Source organism: Pteropus medius, unplaced genomic scaffold, assembly GCF_902729225.1.
Source record: "Pteropus medius unplaced genomic scaffold, Ma_sr-lr_union100, whole genome shotgun sequence".
In the NCBI taxonomy this organism is placed as follows: domain Eukaryota; kingdom Metazoa; phylum Chordata; class Mammalia; order Chiroptera; family Pteropodidae; genus Pteropus; species Pteropus medius.
The window spans coordinates 16,330,645-16,349,633 of NW_024354499.1; the positions used below are offsets into that span (position 1 = coordinate 16,330,645).

The window sequence follows — 18,989 nt, forward strand, 5'->3', positions numbered from 1 at the left end:
TTCAATGTAGACACATGTAAACTGAAATTCTTTGTGTGCGTTAAAAAAAAAGTTCAAAAACCAGAATTTGTCTTCCTAATGTAGAACTTTGTCTTAATCTTATTTTAAAATAAGCATAATCAAGCCAAACATCGCTCTTATTAAAACAATCATAAGCAGTGCTGATCTTCTTATCTAGGAATTTAGTTTCAAGTTTGGATCTTTGTTAAAGAAATTAAATTTACTGTTACTTATATGATGTTATTTGTTTTTAGTTTTAAAATTTTTAATTTAAAATTATTTTCCAGCAATATTAATGATCCATTTAAATTGCTTACCTTCTAGTTATGACAAGTGAGGTAGTGACTATATATATTTAATTTACAGTAGTGCTATGTAATTTCCTTTCTAAATAGTGAAATTTAATTTTAAAAGTTAAATCAATTAAAAGAAAAATATTAAGTAATGATTAACATAAGTGATACAGAGAATATCAGAATGACTGGATTTGGGGAAACACTGAGCTTTAAAGAGAGTGTAAATCGAGCATAGAGTGGAGACAAGCTAGTTAACAAGGTGAGCTTCCTCTCCTAGGATCATTTATGGAGTTTGGACTTTATCTTAAGCAGTGGGAGCCACTAAAGAGTTGACAGCAGGGGTGGGTCATGACTGGATTTGCCCTTTTACAAAATCATTATGAGAGTGGTGTATAGGATTGGAAGGTGACAAGAGGAGGCAGGGAAGTCGATTAAGAGCCAACTTCAGTAACCCAGGAGAGAGATGATGGTGGCTTAAACCTCAGTGTTGCAAGTAAGATAGATAAAGTAAAGACCTATTGTGGCATGACATGGTCACTGAGGTCGAAGAACCTCTGATTTCTGGCTTAGACAGATGGGTGAATGGGATGGGGCCCTTCACAGACATCTGGAATACAGAAGGAGAAGTGGATTTTAAGACAATTATGATGAGCTGCTTAGACATGTTGTATATGAGGTGACTTTAGGAAAATGAAGAAAAGTCCAGTAGGAGTTGATTACTGGGCCAGGAGTTCAAATGAGTGGTTTGGATTAAAGTCACCAGCATTTTCTTTTGAAAGGGAAAAAACCCCACCTGTATCAATTTGCTAGGGCTGCCAAACAAAGTACTACAGACTGAGTGGCTTTTATTTACTCACAGTTCGGGAGCAAGTCCGAGATCGAGATGTTGGCAGGGCTTGTTTCCTCTGAGGACCTCTCTCCGTGGCTTGTAGATGGCCATCTTCCAGTATCCTCACATGGTCTTCCCTTTGTGAGTACACCTCTGTCCGAGTCTCCTCTTCCTATAGAGACACAAGTTATATTGGATTAGGGCCCACCCTAATAATCTAATTGTACCTTAATGAACTCTCTAAAGACCCTATCTCCAAATAGATAGAGTCACATTCTGAGGTACTACGAGTTAGAATATCAACATACTATTTTGGGGGGGGGGTGGTGGTGGTGGGGGTGGAGGTCACAGATCTGTGTTTTATAACAAACACCATCCTAATTTATTAAATCAAAAAGGAAATGTGTTGGTTAATGAAACCAGGAAGTTCAAAGGGGTTTTATAGGAGGCTTTTGGATGAAGGGATTCAAATCAGCTTTACATGGTGTCACCTGGATTCTTAAGCAGGCTCTCTCATGGCATCAAAGACAGCTATTTCAGGACTACAGCTTCTGTGCAGGAACCAATCCTCTGAAGAAAGGAACTTTTCCCTGATAATCCTAGCAGAAGTCTCCAGGAAGATCTTAAATGACCTATCTTAAGTCACACCTCAAATAACCCACTGGTGTAGAGAAAGCAACACAGGCAAGGGCCAAGTCTGAGTCTCTAGCCTGTCCCTGCCCAGTGACCAACCTCATGTAAACCTCAAGAATTGGGAATAGTGGAAGAGTGTTTCTTTACAGCATTGTTAAACAAGCAACAACAACTACAATAAACCATGGCTGCTACAGGAGTAGATGTGGTGACCCATGAAGAATGTGTAGAAGGAAATATAAGAGGGCCAAGGTCAGGAACCTGAGGGGAAACACACTATTCAGAGGATGAGATGAGAAATAGACGTCCTTGAGGAAGATGTACAAGAGAAAGGAAAACAGCCAGGACAGCATGTTATCACAAATGCCAAGAGAAGAGACGGTTTTAACAAAGACACCATGATTCGTAACAACTTGGAGAAAAAAGGGTAATATGCTTAATTGCAAAGATCTCAGACATATCAATTTAAAAATAAGATCTACAAATAGAAAAATGGGCAGAAAATCAGAACAGGCAGTTTGCAAAAAAGAAATTAAAATGACATATGACAAGGTATTTCAATTCATTCATAATGAAAAACAAATTGAAACATTCTTGCAGTATCCTTTAGTGCTTTCAAGATTGGCAAAAATAAAAAGACTTGAAGAAATCCAGTGTTAGCGAAGGTGAAGGGAAATAGACAATCATGGTGAAACCACTAGTGGCCCGAACAGGGCGCCTCGGGCAGAGTATTTTTTCAGAATCAAACATTTAAAGCTACACGCTCATCGATCTAGCAAATCCCAGCCATGAATTTACTATCACAAGTAAAATTAAGCCACATTTTTAAACATGGAAATAATCCAAAGATGCGTCAAAAATAGGTTAAATTCAGAATATTGCCCAACAAGTATGTAGGGGCACCAACAAATTAGAACAGATACTGGCTATAAACCACTCAGCACAGCTATACAGGTGGGTCCCTACTGAATATCCCATGAAAGGGAACATCAGGGGGATAAAATGAGGTAGACATATAGACGTTTGGGCTGTTTTGGAAAGTTCTCCAAAATATATTAATGAAACTGTAAGGTGCAGAGCCATGTGAATAACGTGGATTCCATTTCTGTACGTTTTAAAATGTGTACAGCTGTGTGGGTAAGTACCAACCACACAACATTTCCTGAAGGAAAGCATAAGAATCTGAGAGCAAGTGGCTGCCTTTGGTGAGAGGGACTGTGTAAAGATGGGCTGGGAGATTGTAGGGTAAGACTTTTAGTTTCCATTTTATACTTTTTAGCTCTTCAATCTATTCAACTGACCAACAATAATTGAGCATGCATTAATGTCAGGCACCAGACTAGGCACTGGGGAAGAAATGGAAGAAGCAGCACTGAAACACTAGCAGGAGCTCCACAACCAGACAGCTGTGAGTCGAAGTTGCAGACTTAGAAGTCGGAAGACCACAGTTAATTTATTTAGCCTCTCTGTCAGCTCCTTCGTTTGTAAGATGTGGACTAACAGTTCTTATCTGATAGGATTGCTGTGAGAAGTAAATGAGATAATGCATGTAAGGTGCTTAGCACAGTGCTGCGTATTTAGTACCTGTTCCTTAATTGTTCATGCTAAAAAAGAAAAGCGAGGTCACCATCCTGGTAGAACACCCAGTAGAGTGAGTGGCTGACCTAGAGAGGAATTGGTTACTGGAAACGAAAGGCCAGGTTGTTGGATGAGCCATCCAGGCAGATGCCGGCACCACCCAGTGGGGTTTGAGGGCCTTCTTGCCCTGAGGAGGGAGGAGTGGGGGCAAATGCAGCCTTCACTTGAGATGGCCTCAGGATATCAGGAGAGGATGGGAGGGGCCAGGATGCAGTCAGGGCAGGGAAGCTCTGCAAGGCAAACCCTTCAGGAGAGCTGAAGATAGTCTAGAAGCCTGGTCTGGAGCAGAAGGAAAAGTCTGAGAAGTTAGCTGTGGAAGCTCAAGAATGGGACCAATCAGCTAGAACCAGAGTCCAGAAAGCATTCCAGAGAATTAGGGAGGAGAGAGTAAGGCAACCGGAGAGTTGGGAGGTAACATATCGACTTTGCTCAAAGAAATTCGTGGAGCACCACTGACTTGGCAGGTTATTTTTCCTCTTATTTTTCTGGATTAAGTACATGGAACGTCTGCGGCGTCCGCAGGTGCTTTAGGCTTCTAGAATTCTAAAAAGTATTTATCCTTTTTGCTACACTTCCTATGCCTAACATTTGCAGTAGGAAGAGAGGCATGAACTTTGGAGGCCAACTGGCACGTGGTTGGTGACCCCTGGGCCATGCCTCTGCTTCTGAGCCTCCCTGGCTTTGCTTTTTGCCCCACTCTGTGTTTGTAGCTCACCCGCATCTTCCCTCCCAGGTAGCTGAGTGAGGTGACTGGCAGGGCAATTTGGCAGCATTGACATAAAGGGCTTACAGGGGAAAGTATTCTTGGAACAGGAGACAAATCCCAAATTAGTGGAAAGCTTGCTCTCCCGGGGAGAAAAGAGCTGCCTCAGTTTCCCATCAACACTTACACTTGGAGCCCTAAAATACTCGTTAAAGAAACAAATGAACAGTCCTTCTATTTCAATCTGCAGGTCATAGCCTTTGAGATGTAGACAGGACAGGACAAAAGCTCTTCAATTTGCCCCTCATAATCCTATCAGATAATGACTCTACTAGCTCTAAAAAGAGAACCAATCGAGTGGTCAGAAATTGGAAAAAAATTACAGCAGGTAAGAAATGAAGCAGTGGGTCCAACTCTGGTCATCTCAACATCTTTTCTTAAATATTACATCCTCTCCTCACCAAAACAATAAATGCATGAATTAATTTTATATAGTTGGCCTATGTGGTAGAGTTATTCTCACCTCATTATTCCAAACTGTATTCTCCAATTATGAGTCGAGTTTTCTTGCATTCTTTTCTCATCTCCTCTAGTTCCTTTTTCATCTCTACTCGCACCAGAATTCATTGACTTTTTATCTCACTCTTCTTGTTTCATAAAAGCCAAACTTCCTTACATCTTTTGAAAACAAAAAAGCAAATATTTTCTAAAATGTTCTTTCCATTACTTCAGTAAATTATTTTCAGAGTTGGGCTCTTTCTCCACATCTAAGTAATGCTTCTATTCTTTTTTACTACCAAAATTTTTCCCAGGTCTTATTTGTGTGTGTGTGTGTGCGTGCACGTGTGTGTGTGTTTACACATCCTTGAATGGACTTATTTATATTCCAATGTAGCATTTATAGTCATTCATTAATCCAACAGATACTAATTTTTTTAAAAAATTGATATTTGTTTATCCTTTTGTTGGCAAAGTGTTTAAAAAACTGAATTACCTATAAGGATTTGTTTCAAAGAGCCTCTGATTTATAGGAAGAGGTAAGACAGGTATGATAACAACAGAGCAAGGTGGAAAAGTCAGATAGGAGACCTGAGCAGATTTCACGATTCCCACCTGTGGCTTTTCTCATAGATGATACAAGGTAAACCACGATGCTAAGATAGGAAGGACTGATTCCTTGCACAGCTCTATGTTGTTCTAAGTTGGCAGTCATTAGAAATTAAGAGCACTGAGACTATTTCCCATTTATATTACCTTTTTCTTCCTCTAAAGATATGTAAAAATACTAGCAAACACTAATGTACCAATGTTTCTATGCTACAAATTAGTAAGTGTAATAAATATTACATTCTGTTACAGTACTTGTTAAAAATGACTACATTCCATTACAGATTACTGTTGTTGCTCAGCCAATTCAAAGAAGCAACACGGATGTTACCAAATGTTAGTGGAAAATAAAAGATATTTTCTTTGGGTTGACTAATTTCCCAAAATGTGTATTTTCTAGTGATGAAAACATGTAACAGTCTATCTTTATTTTACACTGGCATAGAACATTAACCAATTTCTTGATTATATCATTTTGTGGAAAGGCAATTTGACAAAACTTTATCGTGGGGAACTTGTTTTTTAAATTTGTTTAATCTTTTTAAAAATAATGATTTTAAAAGACATTATTATAATTTTGATATTAAAAAGCTCAAGCCATAACCAATAATAGTTTTACACTTATCCTAATCAAGATGTGAGTGAAAATAGAAAAGTGTAACACCCAAACCCCTAGAGGGTGTGTCCGCCTCACAAATTCCTACCCCTACGGATGCTGTAACAGAGGCAAAGAGCCGCTAGGTGGCTCTGTCATTTTTAAATAAAACTAAAGTCCACAAAAGATAATGTGTAGTTAAGGAACAAAATAGGCAGAACCTTTAATCAAGGTAAGAAACAATAATCTGCAATTATGGACTCTCACTCAGAATAATTTGGAGTTTTGAGTTGAGAATTAGACTTAAAAAAAAAAACCAACCCTGCAAAACTGCAAAGTATATGTGGGTGAGCAATTTGCAAAAAATAAGAGAATGCATTGTATTCTTAACGACATCAATTACTAAAGGGAAGATGATTTCAAATCTTTCCTAATTTATTGCCATCTAGGTTCCCAGCTTTTCTTTTGGACTTTCTCTATGTAGTTTAGACTTTTAAGTTAAAGGAAAAAAAATACTAAACTCGGGCATTATAACTCATTAAAAATTACTTTCCAGTGTCTTGGGTTATAATTGTCATCTTTATTAACATCCCAAAACAAAACAAAACGTTTTGGCCTATTTGGGGAGGAAGAAGAAAAAACACTGTACTTATCTAAATTAAGAAACATTTAGTTCTTTAAATCAAAATTCAATTAAGGTGAACACTATTCCATTCTACAGCATTTGCCAGGAGAGCGAAAGAAATGATGTTCTTTAGAGTTGACAAATTCCTTTCTGATTCCAGAAAGGATGAAAAAAATAGTTATATTTGAAGTTTGGGTTTAAGTACCAATTTGTAGTTAAATATCTCTGGATTTCATTTTTTAAAAAGTTATATAACGGAAGACAATAATTTTTCCCAAAGTACATAACTAACTTGATGACGAAAATAAATGAAGCGTTGAGGGGATGTTCCAAATTATTAAATACTCTTAACTGTCAGTCTGCAATTGGCAAATAGTTAGAAAAAACTTTCCCCCCACCCCTCCCTTAAATGAGAATCTCAGACTTGTCACTTACTAAGAACATATTTAGGAATAGTTTTAACTTGTAAAAGAAACAGTTTTCTTATTGTTTTTCGGAGCCAACAAATAACGACTGCGTGGCAGGTCGCATCGCAACAGGATTTTACTGGTTTTGTTTGTTTTCGCAGGCAAGAACCGCATTTGGAAACTTTCAGAAGTAGTCTGTAAAATTACTTTTTTTAACAAAAATTTGTCGTGGCCGTTTTTGTAAACGAGCGCTTCTCACACACTTTAAATTAAACTTGGCTTTAAAGTGATTTCGAACGCTTTTATTCAAATGCCTTTGAAAAAGTTCACCCTTCTGTTTTTTCTATTTTTGAAGACAACAAATCACACAGAAAGAGTGCACGGACCAGACATAAAATGAACAAATACTTCCTGAATGTGAACGAACAAATAGCTATATGTTTAGGGAAATTAAAAGCCGATTTCAGTCCCTCCGATCACAGAATTCCCTAGTAGGGGACTCATCAAAGATGCCTGTTAATATTGTCTGCCGCTTAACCCAGAGTTGTAAATCACGTCTACTATGCTCGACTGGGATCAATTGAGACCGGGCGTAAATTCTGCAACTCGATCGATCACAAAGGTGTAGAAAACCCAAAGGCGCCCAGGCAGGTGGCCTGAGCAACCATCCAAAGTTAACTCTAGGACTTCTTGGAAACATCTATACTCTTTTTGTTATCATCCCTTTGTTTTAATAGTCGTTACTGCATTTCATTATTGTGCCAAGAATACGTTAGCCAGGAAGGGGTACTTTTCGCCCTAAGCCCGGAGGTGCCGGGCTCCCCGGGCTCCCGGGGCTCCCCGGGCCGGCCAGGAGGGGCTGCGGGGCGGGGCGCGCTTGGCCGGGCCGCGCGGGCAGGTGGGGCGTGGCGGGGGCGTGGAGAGCGGGGCCGGGGGCCACCGCCCAGCCCGGGCCGGCCCGGGAGGAGCCGCGCCGCAGACGGCTATAAGAAGCGGGCTGGCAGGCTCTCCGCGTGCACCCGCCCGACCCCCGCCCAGAGCATCGGCCGCCGAGCGAGGGCCGAAGCGGGGCCGCAGGGTTGGCTCCTAAAGGGATGCTCTCGCCCGAGCGGCGAGACCAGCCCCGCTCGCCCCTCGCAGCCGCCGCGCCGCACCCGCCGACGGCCACCGACATGGCTCTCTACTGCGGCGACAACTTTGGCGTGTACTCGCAGCCCGGCCTGCCCCCGCCCGCCGCCCCCGGCGCGCCCCCCGCCGCCCGGGCGTCCTACGGACTGGCCGACTACGCCGCGCCGCCGGCCGCCGCCGCCAACCCCTACCTGTGGCTCAACGCGCCGGGCGTGGGCGCGCCGCCCGCTGCCGCCGCCGCCGCGTACCTGGGCGCCCCGCCGCCGCCCCCCAGGGGCGCGGCCGGGCCGTTCCTGCAGCCCCCGGCCGCCGCCGGCACCTTCGCCTGCACGCAGCGCTCGCTCGCGCCGCCCGCGTCCGCCGCGCCCGCCTCGCCCGCGGGGCCCGCAGCGCCTGGCGAGCTGGGCTGGCTGTCCATGGCCAGCCGCGAGGACCTGATGAAGATGGTGCGGCCGCCCTACTCGTACTCGGCGCTCATCGCCATGGCCATTCAGAGCGCGCCCGAGCGCAAGCTCACGCTCAGCCACATCTACCAGTTTGTGGCCGACAGCTTCCCCTTCTACCAGCGCAGCAAGGCCGGCTGGCAGAACTCCATCCGCCACAACCTGTCGCTCAATGACTGCTTCAAGAAGGTTCCCCGCGACGAGGACGACCCAGGTGAGGGCAGCCGGACAGGTGCTTCCCGGCAGTGAGCGCCGGAGAGCAGCGCCCCGGAAGGCTGGGTAGTCTCCGCGTGGCTGACTGGAGATCCACTTGGAGTCTTCTGGTTCTAGCTGGGGACGGGAGCCACGGGAGGGACAACCACCCGAACCTCGACCGACTGGGGTGAGGGGAACACGGGACAAAGAAGAGTATCAGGATCCTAGGAGCGAGGACTGGTGAGGAAGGAGTGCCCCCCGCCCCCGCCACACACACACACAATCGCACACACATGCACACACACGCATGCACGCAGAGGCGGGTCAGTAAGAGAAAAAGGAAAAAGCCCGTATCCTCAACCATGGAGCCACCCCTGGGCCATTTGAAGGGAGGGTCGAGTTACAGGGAGGTAGATTGGGAATGAGCCCTCAGATTAAGGGTGATTGACTATAAAGGGATTCAGATGAGCTGAGAATCCCATCACATCACGAAAGAGGTGGAGAGATACGGACAGGAACAGAAGGCCATTTGAGCTGTCCATAGATGCACTTTCTCCTGCATTAGATTTCTTACGAGACTCACTGTCACCGTCATAAAACAGTCTGCCTACTTTGAGAGATGATTGGAGTATAGTGGCACAGACGTGAGATGGACAGAGGGATCAGAACTTTAGCTGGGTCCTGCAAATTATGGTTTTGGTACCTTAACTACTTAGAATGTAAAAATGAAAACCCCAAATGCTTCATTCTGATCTAAACCCTGGAGGGCTGGGTTACAGTGGGGTGCTGTTGGTGGTTTCCCTCTACCTGCGAGGTGGGAAAAAGCCATAAAACCCGAGAGGAACGGAATCTTATTGAGGTTTTTCAGAAGGAGCCCAGGACGATGGAGGTAGCGGCAGAGTTGTTATAGGAAAAAGAAAAGGGAAATAAAACTGTTTCAGTTGCACATTACAGAGATCCAGGATTTTGTAAAAATTATGTAAACACTGGAGTGTTAACAGTGGTTTCCAGTAGAAATACAGCACAAACTACATGTGATTGTAAATTTTTTAGTAGCCACATCAAAAGAGCAAAAAGAATTGGTGAACTTATTTTTAATGTTTTTTAAGTAACCCAAAATGTTTTACCCTATAACAAATATAAAATTATTAGTGAGATACTTTACATCACTTTTTTGGTATCAAAAAAGTCTTCAAAGCCCCGTGTATGTTTTACACCACATCTCACTTTGGACTAGCCACTTTTCAAGTGCCCAGCAGCCACATGTGGCTAGTGGTTACTGTATTGGAACAGGCGTACAGTTCTAGAAGGTGCACGTTCCTGATTTGGCCTCCAGATCACCTGAGATTGTCATGTAAATTTCATGTGTACTCCTCGACATTCTAATAAGTGCAGAGATCTATAGCAGTGGTCCCCAACCTTTTTGGCACCAGCAACTAGTGCTCCTATGAGAATCTAATGCCTGATCTGAGGTGTAGCTGAGGCGGTGATGCTAGCGCTGGGGAGCAGCTGCAGATACAGATGAAGCTTCGCTCACTAGCCCGCCACTCACCTCCTGCTGTGGGCTCTGTTCCTAACTGGCCATGGACCTGCCCCAGGGATTGGGGACCCCTAATTCATAGTGTCTTGTCACAGTGCTTGATACCAAGGTGGCACAATATAAATATCCTGATAGGTGCAGGTATTATTGTTTAGATAGTAGTTATATGAAAAAATTTTTCTGCAACTATTTGCAGAAATTGTTTGTCAGTGAAGAAAATGGGTGTGAGGTAGTGTCTGCTAGTTTGTGGAGGCAGCATAACGTAGTGCTTACTTAAGAATGCTGAGTGGAGAGCCAGTCTGCTTAAATCCTGGCTCTGCCATTGTTAGCTGGGAATACGGCAGGTTACTAACCAGTCTGCACCTCAGTTTCCCCATCTGAAATATGGAGGCAGTAATATTGCCTGCCTCCATAGAGCTGTGAAGAGTAACTGAGGTTTCCGTGTAAAGTGCTCATTCACTGTAGGCTAAGTGCTTAACAGTGCTTTCAAACGCCAACGATTCTTTTTACCAGAAGTGGAAAGAGCTGTAGGGGGATAAAATCCTTCAAGATGATAGATCTTTTTTACCTCAGTTTCGCTAGATAAACTGAGTGAAATTTTCTAAATAGGAGACTAGCATTACATGCATTAATTGGGGCCCTGATTGCTGAGATTTGCCTAGTGGAGGGAAAACTTGGAAGAGATACAGGGGCTCTTCCTGTCCAGGGTGAAGAGGGGACCAAGATTTTAGGAGTTCCCTTGTTCTTCAAATATATGCCAGCCAAGGTGTTGTTAAAACAATTGGTTGTTTAGTAATAACTCTTGTCATTGTTGTTCAGCAAGGCAGAGGATTGGGTATTTGAGATTGCCTTTTTCCAGTGGAGTATTTTTTTTTTTAGGGGCAAGTATAATATACTTTCAGCAAATAATAATAACAGATACTGTTTTTGCACTGCTTACTGCTTGCCAGCTGCTATGCAGAGATATTTAACCATTGTGGCCAATCTGTGAGGTGGATACCATTCTTATTCCTATTTTTATAAATAAAGAAATGGAGGTCAAGTATAAGTAGCACCAGGATTTTGCAAGGACACTCCATTTGGATCTAGAAGGGAAGGTGTTGGGTAATTAAAAGTGTCCTGTGAATGGAATTAGGTCTTAAGATTTAAGTAGCAGAAACTGCCAGGAGGTGAAAAGTGGTCAGAACATTTCTGTTTTAGATTTCTCCTTGAAGGTAAAGAGTAAAATCTCCCCTATAAGGACACATTTAAACCGTAGAGTGGTTTGAGCATCTTTGTCAGCATTTCATGAAAACCAGCCCTCCTCCTTTGGAAATTGAGGCTGAATGCATAGACATAAACTAGGTCCTTCTCTAACATCTTTCTTCCTCATCTCTGTAGGGAAAGGTAATTACTGGACCCTGGATCCAAACTGTGAGAAAATGTTTGACAATGGGAACTTCCGTCGGAAGCGAAAGCGCCGCTCTGAGGCCAGTAGCAGCTCTACAGTGGCTGCAGGGACATCAAAACCAGAAGAAGCCCTCTCCTCAGGATTGGGGTCTGGATTGGGTGGGAAGCCAGAAGGAGACAGCCCCTCTGCTCTGCTAAGGCCTTCCCAGTCCCCAGAGCCTCCTGAGGGCACCAAGAGTACTGTCTCCTCTCCAGGAGGATCCATGCTCACGTCCACCCCTTGCCTCAACACCTTCTTCAGCAGCCTCAGCACCTTAAGTGTCAGCAGCAGTGGGAGCACCCAGCGAGCTCTTCCTGGAGGCCACCACCTCCCTGGGATCCAGGGGGCCCAGCTGCCCTCCAGCAGCACGTTTCCCCCCAGCTCCATCTCAGAAGCCTCACCAGACACCTTGCAGCTGAGTAACAGCACCAGCAATGGCAGCAGCCAAAGATCTTCCTATTATAGCCCTTTCCCTGCCAGCACCAGCGGGGGTCAAAGCAGCCCCTTCAGCCCCCCTTTCTACAACTTCAGCATGGTCAATAGCCTCATCTACCCCCGGGAGGGCTCTGAGGTATAGAGTGCTGCTTCACAGACTGAATATGCACACCTAAGGTCTTGTTAAAATGCAGATTCCAAGGCAATGGGTCTGGGGTAGGAACTGAGGTTCTGGATTTCTCTCGAGCTCCTGGGTGATCTATGGTCCATTGACCACACTTGGAGAAGCCTGCGCATAGTGGATAACTCTTTCTACACCCCAGCAAGCCTTTACAGGTTCCTCTGGGTAAGGGTCTTCCTGGAGGGAAATCACTCTGTTCTAGGATAGTACCTGTGAAGACAGAGACCATGTCTATTTTGTTTATTACTGTATATCAGGGTTACGAGCTCAAGTGTGTATACAATCTGGCTAAAAAAAACAAGTGAATGAAGTTATTGGGTAGGAAAAAGATAGCAATTGGCAACTGAAGCAGTAGGAAGTGGTTGGGACTGACCAGCTGAAGGCTGTTGTGGACAGATAATTATCTCCTGCCTGGCAGCATTCTGATTTGCTTAGGAAAGTTAGATATCTATAATTTTATAGGGAACCTTTGTTTGAATTCTTTGCCACTAATTAAAGTTTTAAAAATACAGTACTAGGAAAGCCTACAAATCCTTGAGCTGTATCCAGCTCATGAATCACCTCTATTTAATACTCAGTATCTAGTACATGGTCAATGCTAATAGCAATAAAAGTACCCAGGCAAGCCCTGTGTGCCAGGTGCTGTTCTAGACACTTGACTCATTTTATCTGCACAGCAACCTTGGGAGATAGGTATTATTACAAACGCTCATTTTCATCTGAGTGCAGTGAAACTCCAAGGTGTTAGATAACTCGCCAAGGCTACACAGATAGTAAGTCATGGAGCTAGGATCAGATCTAGGCAGTCTGACTCCAGAACTGGTGCTTGTAACTTTGCATTCTAGTTCCTGAAAAAACAGGTGTGAGGATTCATAGTGTATAGAGGGTAGGAACGAGCTAGATCACATTTGACCAAAGATTCTGGTTATAATATCGCTTGAGATGGCCCCCTGAGCAGTGAGGATGGGCACCACCACCTCTGCTTTGCTTCTGCTATGTTCCTGAGACCTGGGGTGACCACTGTCCTTGCTAACTTGGCATCCTGTCCCTTTTAGTATGTGTTCTGGATTTTTCATTTTTTGAAAACAAAGTATTAAAATTTTATTAAAAGTAGTTTTTAAATGGAATTTTCATAGTTTTAATAAACCATTTGTAGTTAAATTTTTAAAAAATATAATTTATTTTTAGCACTACTTGTTACATCTCAAGAGGTATCTTCATTTGAATAATTTTTATGGTCACCCTCCTAGGGCCCCACAGAGTGCTTGGTATGTGGTGGACACTCAGTCACTGCTTGAACTTATCCAAAAATTGTTCATTGATTTTATTGGAATAGTGTTGCATTAAGCTGAAGATAATGTCCGATGAATTGCCTTTGTACCATGTTGTTGGTTTGGGTTTTAATTTTTTTAAAAAAACAAGTATATTATAAAAAAAATAATAATTGAACTTTTTCCTGTGTGTTTTTTTGAGACAGCATTACTCTTAAATTTTAATTTTGAAATTACTTACAGAAAATTGTTTTTTAAAACAGTTTATTGCGGTATACGTAACATCACCGTTACAACTTAAATATTATGTACTACAGTTTTTACAAATTGAAGTCAAAACCCTCCACCAGCAAAAAGCTGGTGACTTGGTTTATTGTAGTACTCGCTTTTTGGCGATAGTCTGAAATCGAACCTGCAGTATTTGAGGTCTGCCTGTAGGACAACCAAAGAGACTACCTACTCCCGTACTGTGTAGACAGAAAACCAGTTTCAATGGATATTATTCTACGTGAAAAATCATGGACTTTTTAAAATATTGTTTCTAATACAATTTTATATTTGTAAATTAACTTATAATGTGAACTGAGACAAAAAGATTTTCCCCGAGAAAGTACACTGCATGCTGAGAATCACATGAAATAAACTATGTGGGATGACCTCTGGCCAGTTTTCGGCATTACTGTTTTTCTGTCTTCAACTGCTTTCTCCCAAAGAAACAGAGATGTAAGTTCAGGGACTTGGTGTTGAGGGAGTGATTGATTTTTCACTGGATTTGTCCCACCTGCCCACATCTGGAAGGGCTGGAATGAAACTTACTTTTTGGGGAGGTCTACAGGCATATGAGATACATTTTGTTGGAGAGTAACAGGTCTGTCATTTAAAGTGCATTTCAGTGCACCAGACAATGTCTGTTCCAGAAAGACTGCTGGAAGGCCTCCGGTAGCAGTCCTCAGGTGGAGCTCTACAGCCCTGGGTATTGTGCTCAAGGTGGCCACAAGCAGCCCATTGTTTCCAAGGAAAGAGCGAGGAAACTGTGGAACTTGGCTTTGTTCTAGAAGAAACCTGAAGGATGAGGTTTCCAGACTAGGCTTCCTCAGCATCAGCGCTGTTGATTTCGGGGGCTGGGTAACTCGTAGAGGTTGCTCTACACCATAGGACGTTTAGGCAGCATCCCTGGTCTCTACCCATTAGATTCTAAAAGCACCTTCTCTTCCCCTGGCTCTGGCCATGTGTGACAACCAAGAATATCTCCAGGCATTGCTAAATGTCCCCAGGGGGCAATTTTTTTTTTCTATAAAATATTTTAATACTTATATAAATAGACCCTAGAAGGGGCAAAATTAAACCTGGGTGAAAACCACTGATCTAGACCAACACCCACAATTTGCCAGTAAGGAAACAGCTCCCTCACAGCCCCACACAAAGTCCTAGGTCCAAGGGCTACATGAGCCCTGAATGAATGAGGCCTCTGGGTTTCATTCATTACAGGATGAAACCCAGGTACAGGATGGTTTCTGTCTTGAGATACCTTTTCTCCTAAAGAGACCCAGTCATGAGTAGAAGCTACCCGTTTACTGAGGCATTTCTTGGAACAGATCTACAGGTTGGCCCTGTCACGTTGGTGGTAGACTTCGATATTTTAGCTGCTGATTATAGATTCTAATGGTAGCTTCCTTCTTGGCACCTAATTTTTATTAATAGACTTCTAGGCTGGGGATAATTTTGATTAAACCATAGTAAACTATTTGGGTTATTAATTTGGGGGTGGCAGAGGATGGGGAGGGACACAGGCATAAAGATTCTCGGAAAAGAAAACATGTTAAAAGAACATGACTAACCTGTATTTGGAAGTATCCAGATCTGGATGGTTGATGGATATTAAGTGCCAGAACAATGGCATTTATGAGGATAAAGGCGGTATGTTGAATCTGATCTGAACAACTAAGTGCAAAGGGCAGCAAGGTGGCTCAGTCCTCACTCCCAGGACTGAAGAAGCTGTGCGAAGGGCAGTTCCCCATCTGGGAACCGCCTCCTGCTGGGCATGGGATTAAAGGGAAAGGGACTAAGCTGCCTCTGCCTGTGAGGTTTCCAGGTCGAAGTCTGCACCAGCCCCCAATTGGCACTGATTTCCTGCATCTGCGACATTTTCTGCCTGGGAATCAGGTCAGAAATTATGGATCTGAGCTAGATTTCACTCTGTGTTGGGAACAGTGCAGGAGAAATGATGTGGACCCCGTGGCAAGTAGTTAAGCACCCTTCTTTCTCTGGGTTTCTCAGGGACTAGGGATTGATGTCAATCTACAGCCCAAGCTGAGGCCACTAAGGCATGTTTATAATTTAAAGCAGCTGTCCTCAGGCCTTCTTGGACCCAGTGTGCCATTCAGAATAAGACAGGGGCAAAGGACAATTTGAAAAACTAATAAGCAGGTTTCAGGTTTTCTTCTTAATACTTTTAGATCCTTCATCTCATTCTTGAACTTGGTGGAAAAAGGCATTTAAAACTGTGTGCCTTTGTAGCCCAACTCCTCCCCCAGCCACTTACAGGTCTCAGGGCCAAGTGGGCCAAGCTTTGGCCACCAGGAACATCACTAAACTTCAAGGGAAACTCACAACCTGTGCTTCTTTCCCTTCCTCTCTGAGATTCGTAGAATTTAGAAAGAGCCTAAATCTTCGGGGTCTGAGTCTTGTTTTTTTTTTAGATACTCTAGTAGCTGAAACCTTGAGATTGTTAATGAAAACGAAACCCCTGGTGGTTTCCCAAGGCAGGCAGGGATTTGCTGGTTTCCGAGGTCGAGACCTGGCGGGCAAGGTGGCCTGGCCTTTTGTTATGGAAAACAGTCAGCTGGGGCGGGTGGCCGGGTGGCTGGCACCGCTGAAGAAAAAAGGAATTTCCTGTCAGATTTGGAAACAAAAACCACCAGGTTCCTACTGAATTCCTCCCAGCTTTTTTATTCATAATGTCAGGGGATCATCACCAAAACCCTAGGAGGCCTGGAGAGCAGCCCCTTATTATTTAAAAAAGGAAACATTACAATAATAATAACTCACTTCTTGGACACTAGGCACTGTTCTAAAACATATATATGTGTGTATATGTGTGTGTTTGTGTGTGTGTACTATAGCTATATTAACCCTCCCAACAACTCTATGAAGTAGATACTGTTTTTATTCATTTCACCAGTGAGAATACTGAAGGCTGGAGCATTTGTGTAATGAGGCCAAGGTCAAAAATCTAAGTGGTTGCTGCAGGTAAGTGGTCCAACCAGGATTCAAAATCAGGCCATCTGATGTCAGGACCCACCTGCCCTGAACCTACTTCATTGTCTCTCCATTTTGGAGGTGAGAAGGGTCACAGAGAAGATAAGTGACTTGCCAAAGGCCACACAGCTTGCTGATTGCAGATTTGAGCCTAGATCCCAGGCTCCTGCCCCACTGCGCCCCTTCGGTGATGTTCCTTTCAGGCATTTCCTTTGTATGCTCCCTGAGGTTGGTTTTTGTGTTAGCGCCTCCTCGAGGACACAGGAGGGTTAGCATTGAGAACGAAAGTCACTCTTCTTGACAAGTCTTCACCTTCTCCACAGGTTCAGCCAGTGGCCAGGTCAGAGGCCTGGATCTCAGGCTTTGAAGCTGCTGAGGGAAGCCAGACACTGGGGACACTGGCTTGGAACCTTGGACTCCCACCGAAAATTCATCCATTGGTTCAGCAAATCCCCTTCAGGCATCTGGCTCTGTGCTAGGCATAGAGGATACTAAGACGACTAAGAGCCACTCAGACCCTCAGCTAGCATGGAAGAGGTCTAGAACAGATGTGCACAGAGTAGAGAGGCTCCACAGGGTCAAAGCGAGCTTCCCCCACCTAGCTGCCAGCCTCAGATGAGGGAGACAGAACAGTTTAACCTGGAAGAGCTACAGGCAGCTCTCTGTCCTGGGCTGAGAGAGGCTGCAGCTCCACTGCCCGCACCTTCACTCCTTCTCTTTCTTTTGTCTAGTGTTAGGAGGAGACAAGGACCAGGACGGATGTTATTCGAAGCTGTGTTGCTTCTGGACTGACGGAAGTGACTGAGCGACCGGCGGTCAAGCAGAGCCCTCTTCAAGGCTGGGCCTTGATGGATGGCTAGAGTTCTCTCAATTCCTTCACACTCGTCCAGCCCTGGCACATCGCTCTCAACTGCCAGTGTGCAGCTCCGGCTTTGTAGTGGACTTCTGGGAGGTTTGAGGCTACGAGTGTGTTGGGGTTTTCTCTCCAGTTTACCCTTTTGAAATGCATTAAGCAAACCATAACACAGGGATCCCTCTGCTTCATGTTGAGTTGAGAAAGCTAGGTGTTAACAAGCATGAAGGCCTGTCCATCCTCTCATCTCTAAGGATTATGCCAACTGACCCCATTCCATAACTGCTCACCTCCAACTCTCCACACCTGAGCAACGCACAGGTGCTGTGACTATGGCTCAGTCATACAAACTCTCCAGGTCTCAGTCTTTTCCTTGGTAAAATGGACGGTTGAGAGGGTTAATGCATCTATTTTGTATGGAATCCATGTGTTTGCCCAACAGTTACACATGAATTAGGCCCAGAAGGGCCTTGTGGCCACTCGTAGAGCCTCCACCTGTCTCTTTTAAGAAAGTCTGATATCAGTATTATTCATTTTGTTTGCCCAACAGCCTTAGAGAGTAAGTTATTTTGTCCTTATATTACAGAAAGGTAAAAACAGAGTAGGAAACTTGGTCAATGGATGGCCACTGGGGAGCCCTGGAAGAATAATAGGAAAGGGAGGTTCACTTACTCACCAATCTTGTTAGTGGGCAAGTCAGTTGATAAATGTTCCAAACACCTATTAGTTCTTATTTTGCTTTCTCCGTTTCCCTCGACACTCCACATCCAAGCCCGAAAAAAGAACCATTGGCTCTAGTATCCAAAACTAATCTCTGGCCCCTGAATTCTCACCAGTTCATCTGCCATCACCACTTCTCTGCCAGAATGGCCACGGCAGCACCTAACTGGCCTCCCAGCCTCGCCTCCTGGCTCCAATGTTCACATCGCATTCATCTCTGCTGTTCCGAATTTACTGGCTACTCAAAAGCCAGAGTAATCTTTTAAACAATAGTTATGGTTATATTGCTTTCCCGCTTAGCACCTTTTGGTAGCTTCTATTACCAGCAAATGCCAACGTTTTTCTGTGGCCTTGCATGAAATAGCTCCTCCTGTCTCCATCCTCCAAATTTCCTTTACTGGGCTCCAGCCACTCACCACTTTGCACCCGCTCAAACATTCCAAACTCTTCTGTTATGGCATCTTTGCAGTTACTCTTTCTGCCATGAGCACTCAGTTCCCCAGCTGTTCTCAGGCTCCTGCTTGAAGGCCCTCTTCTGGTCAACTGTCCCTGAGCATCCTAACTCCTCCCATTTCCACCAGCTCCCCTCAAACTGCCTTTTATAGATTCTTCTTCCCAGCTCAACTAAATTTCTGACTTAAATAAGAACAAGTAAGTTATTTTACTAAGACAATTTCTGAGAATGAGGAATGAGCAGAGGCAC

At 44.0% G+C, this 18,989-nt stretch overlaps 1 protein-coding gene across 1 annotated transcript; it reads left to right on the top strand.

Moving 5' to 3' along the window:
- The first annotated feature begins 8,005 nt into the window (after positions 1–8,005).
- Positions 8,006–12,145, top strand: FOXI3 (forkhead box I3). Its single transcript, XM_039852602.1, has 2 exons — positions 8,006–8,618; positions 11,520–12,145. Exons 1-2 carry the CDS (start codon positions 8,006–8,008, stop codon positions 12,143–12,145), a joined length of 1,239 nt encoding a protein of 412 aa, XP_039708536.1.
- The last annotated feature ends 6,844 nt before the right edge of the window (positions 12,146–18,989 follow it).

Excerpts from the sequence above, each read along its gene's own strand:
- FOXI3 (XM_039852602.1), top strand. The coding sequence starts at position 8,006 with ATGGCTCTCTACTGCGGCGACAACTTTGGCGTGTACTCGCAGCCCGGC. Across the intron at positions 8,619-11,519 it reads CCGCGACGAGGACGACCCAG|GGAAAGGTAATTACTGGACC; the intron begins GTGAGGGCAGCC and ends TCATCTCTGTAG.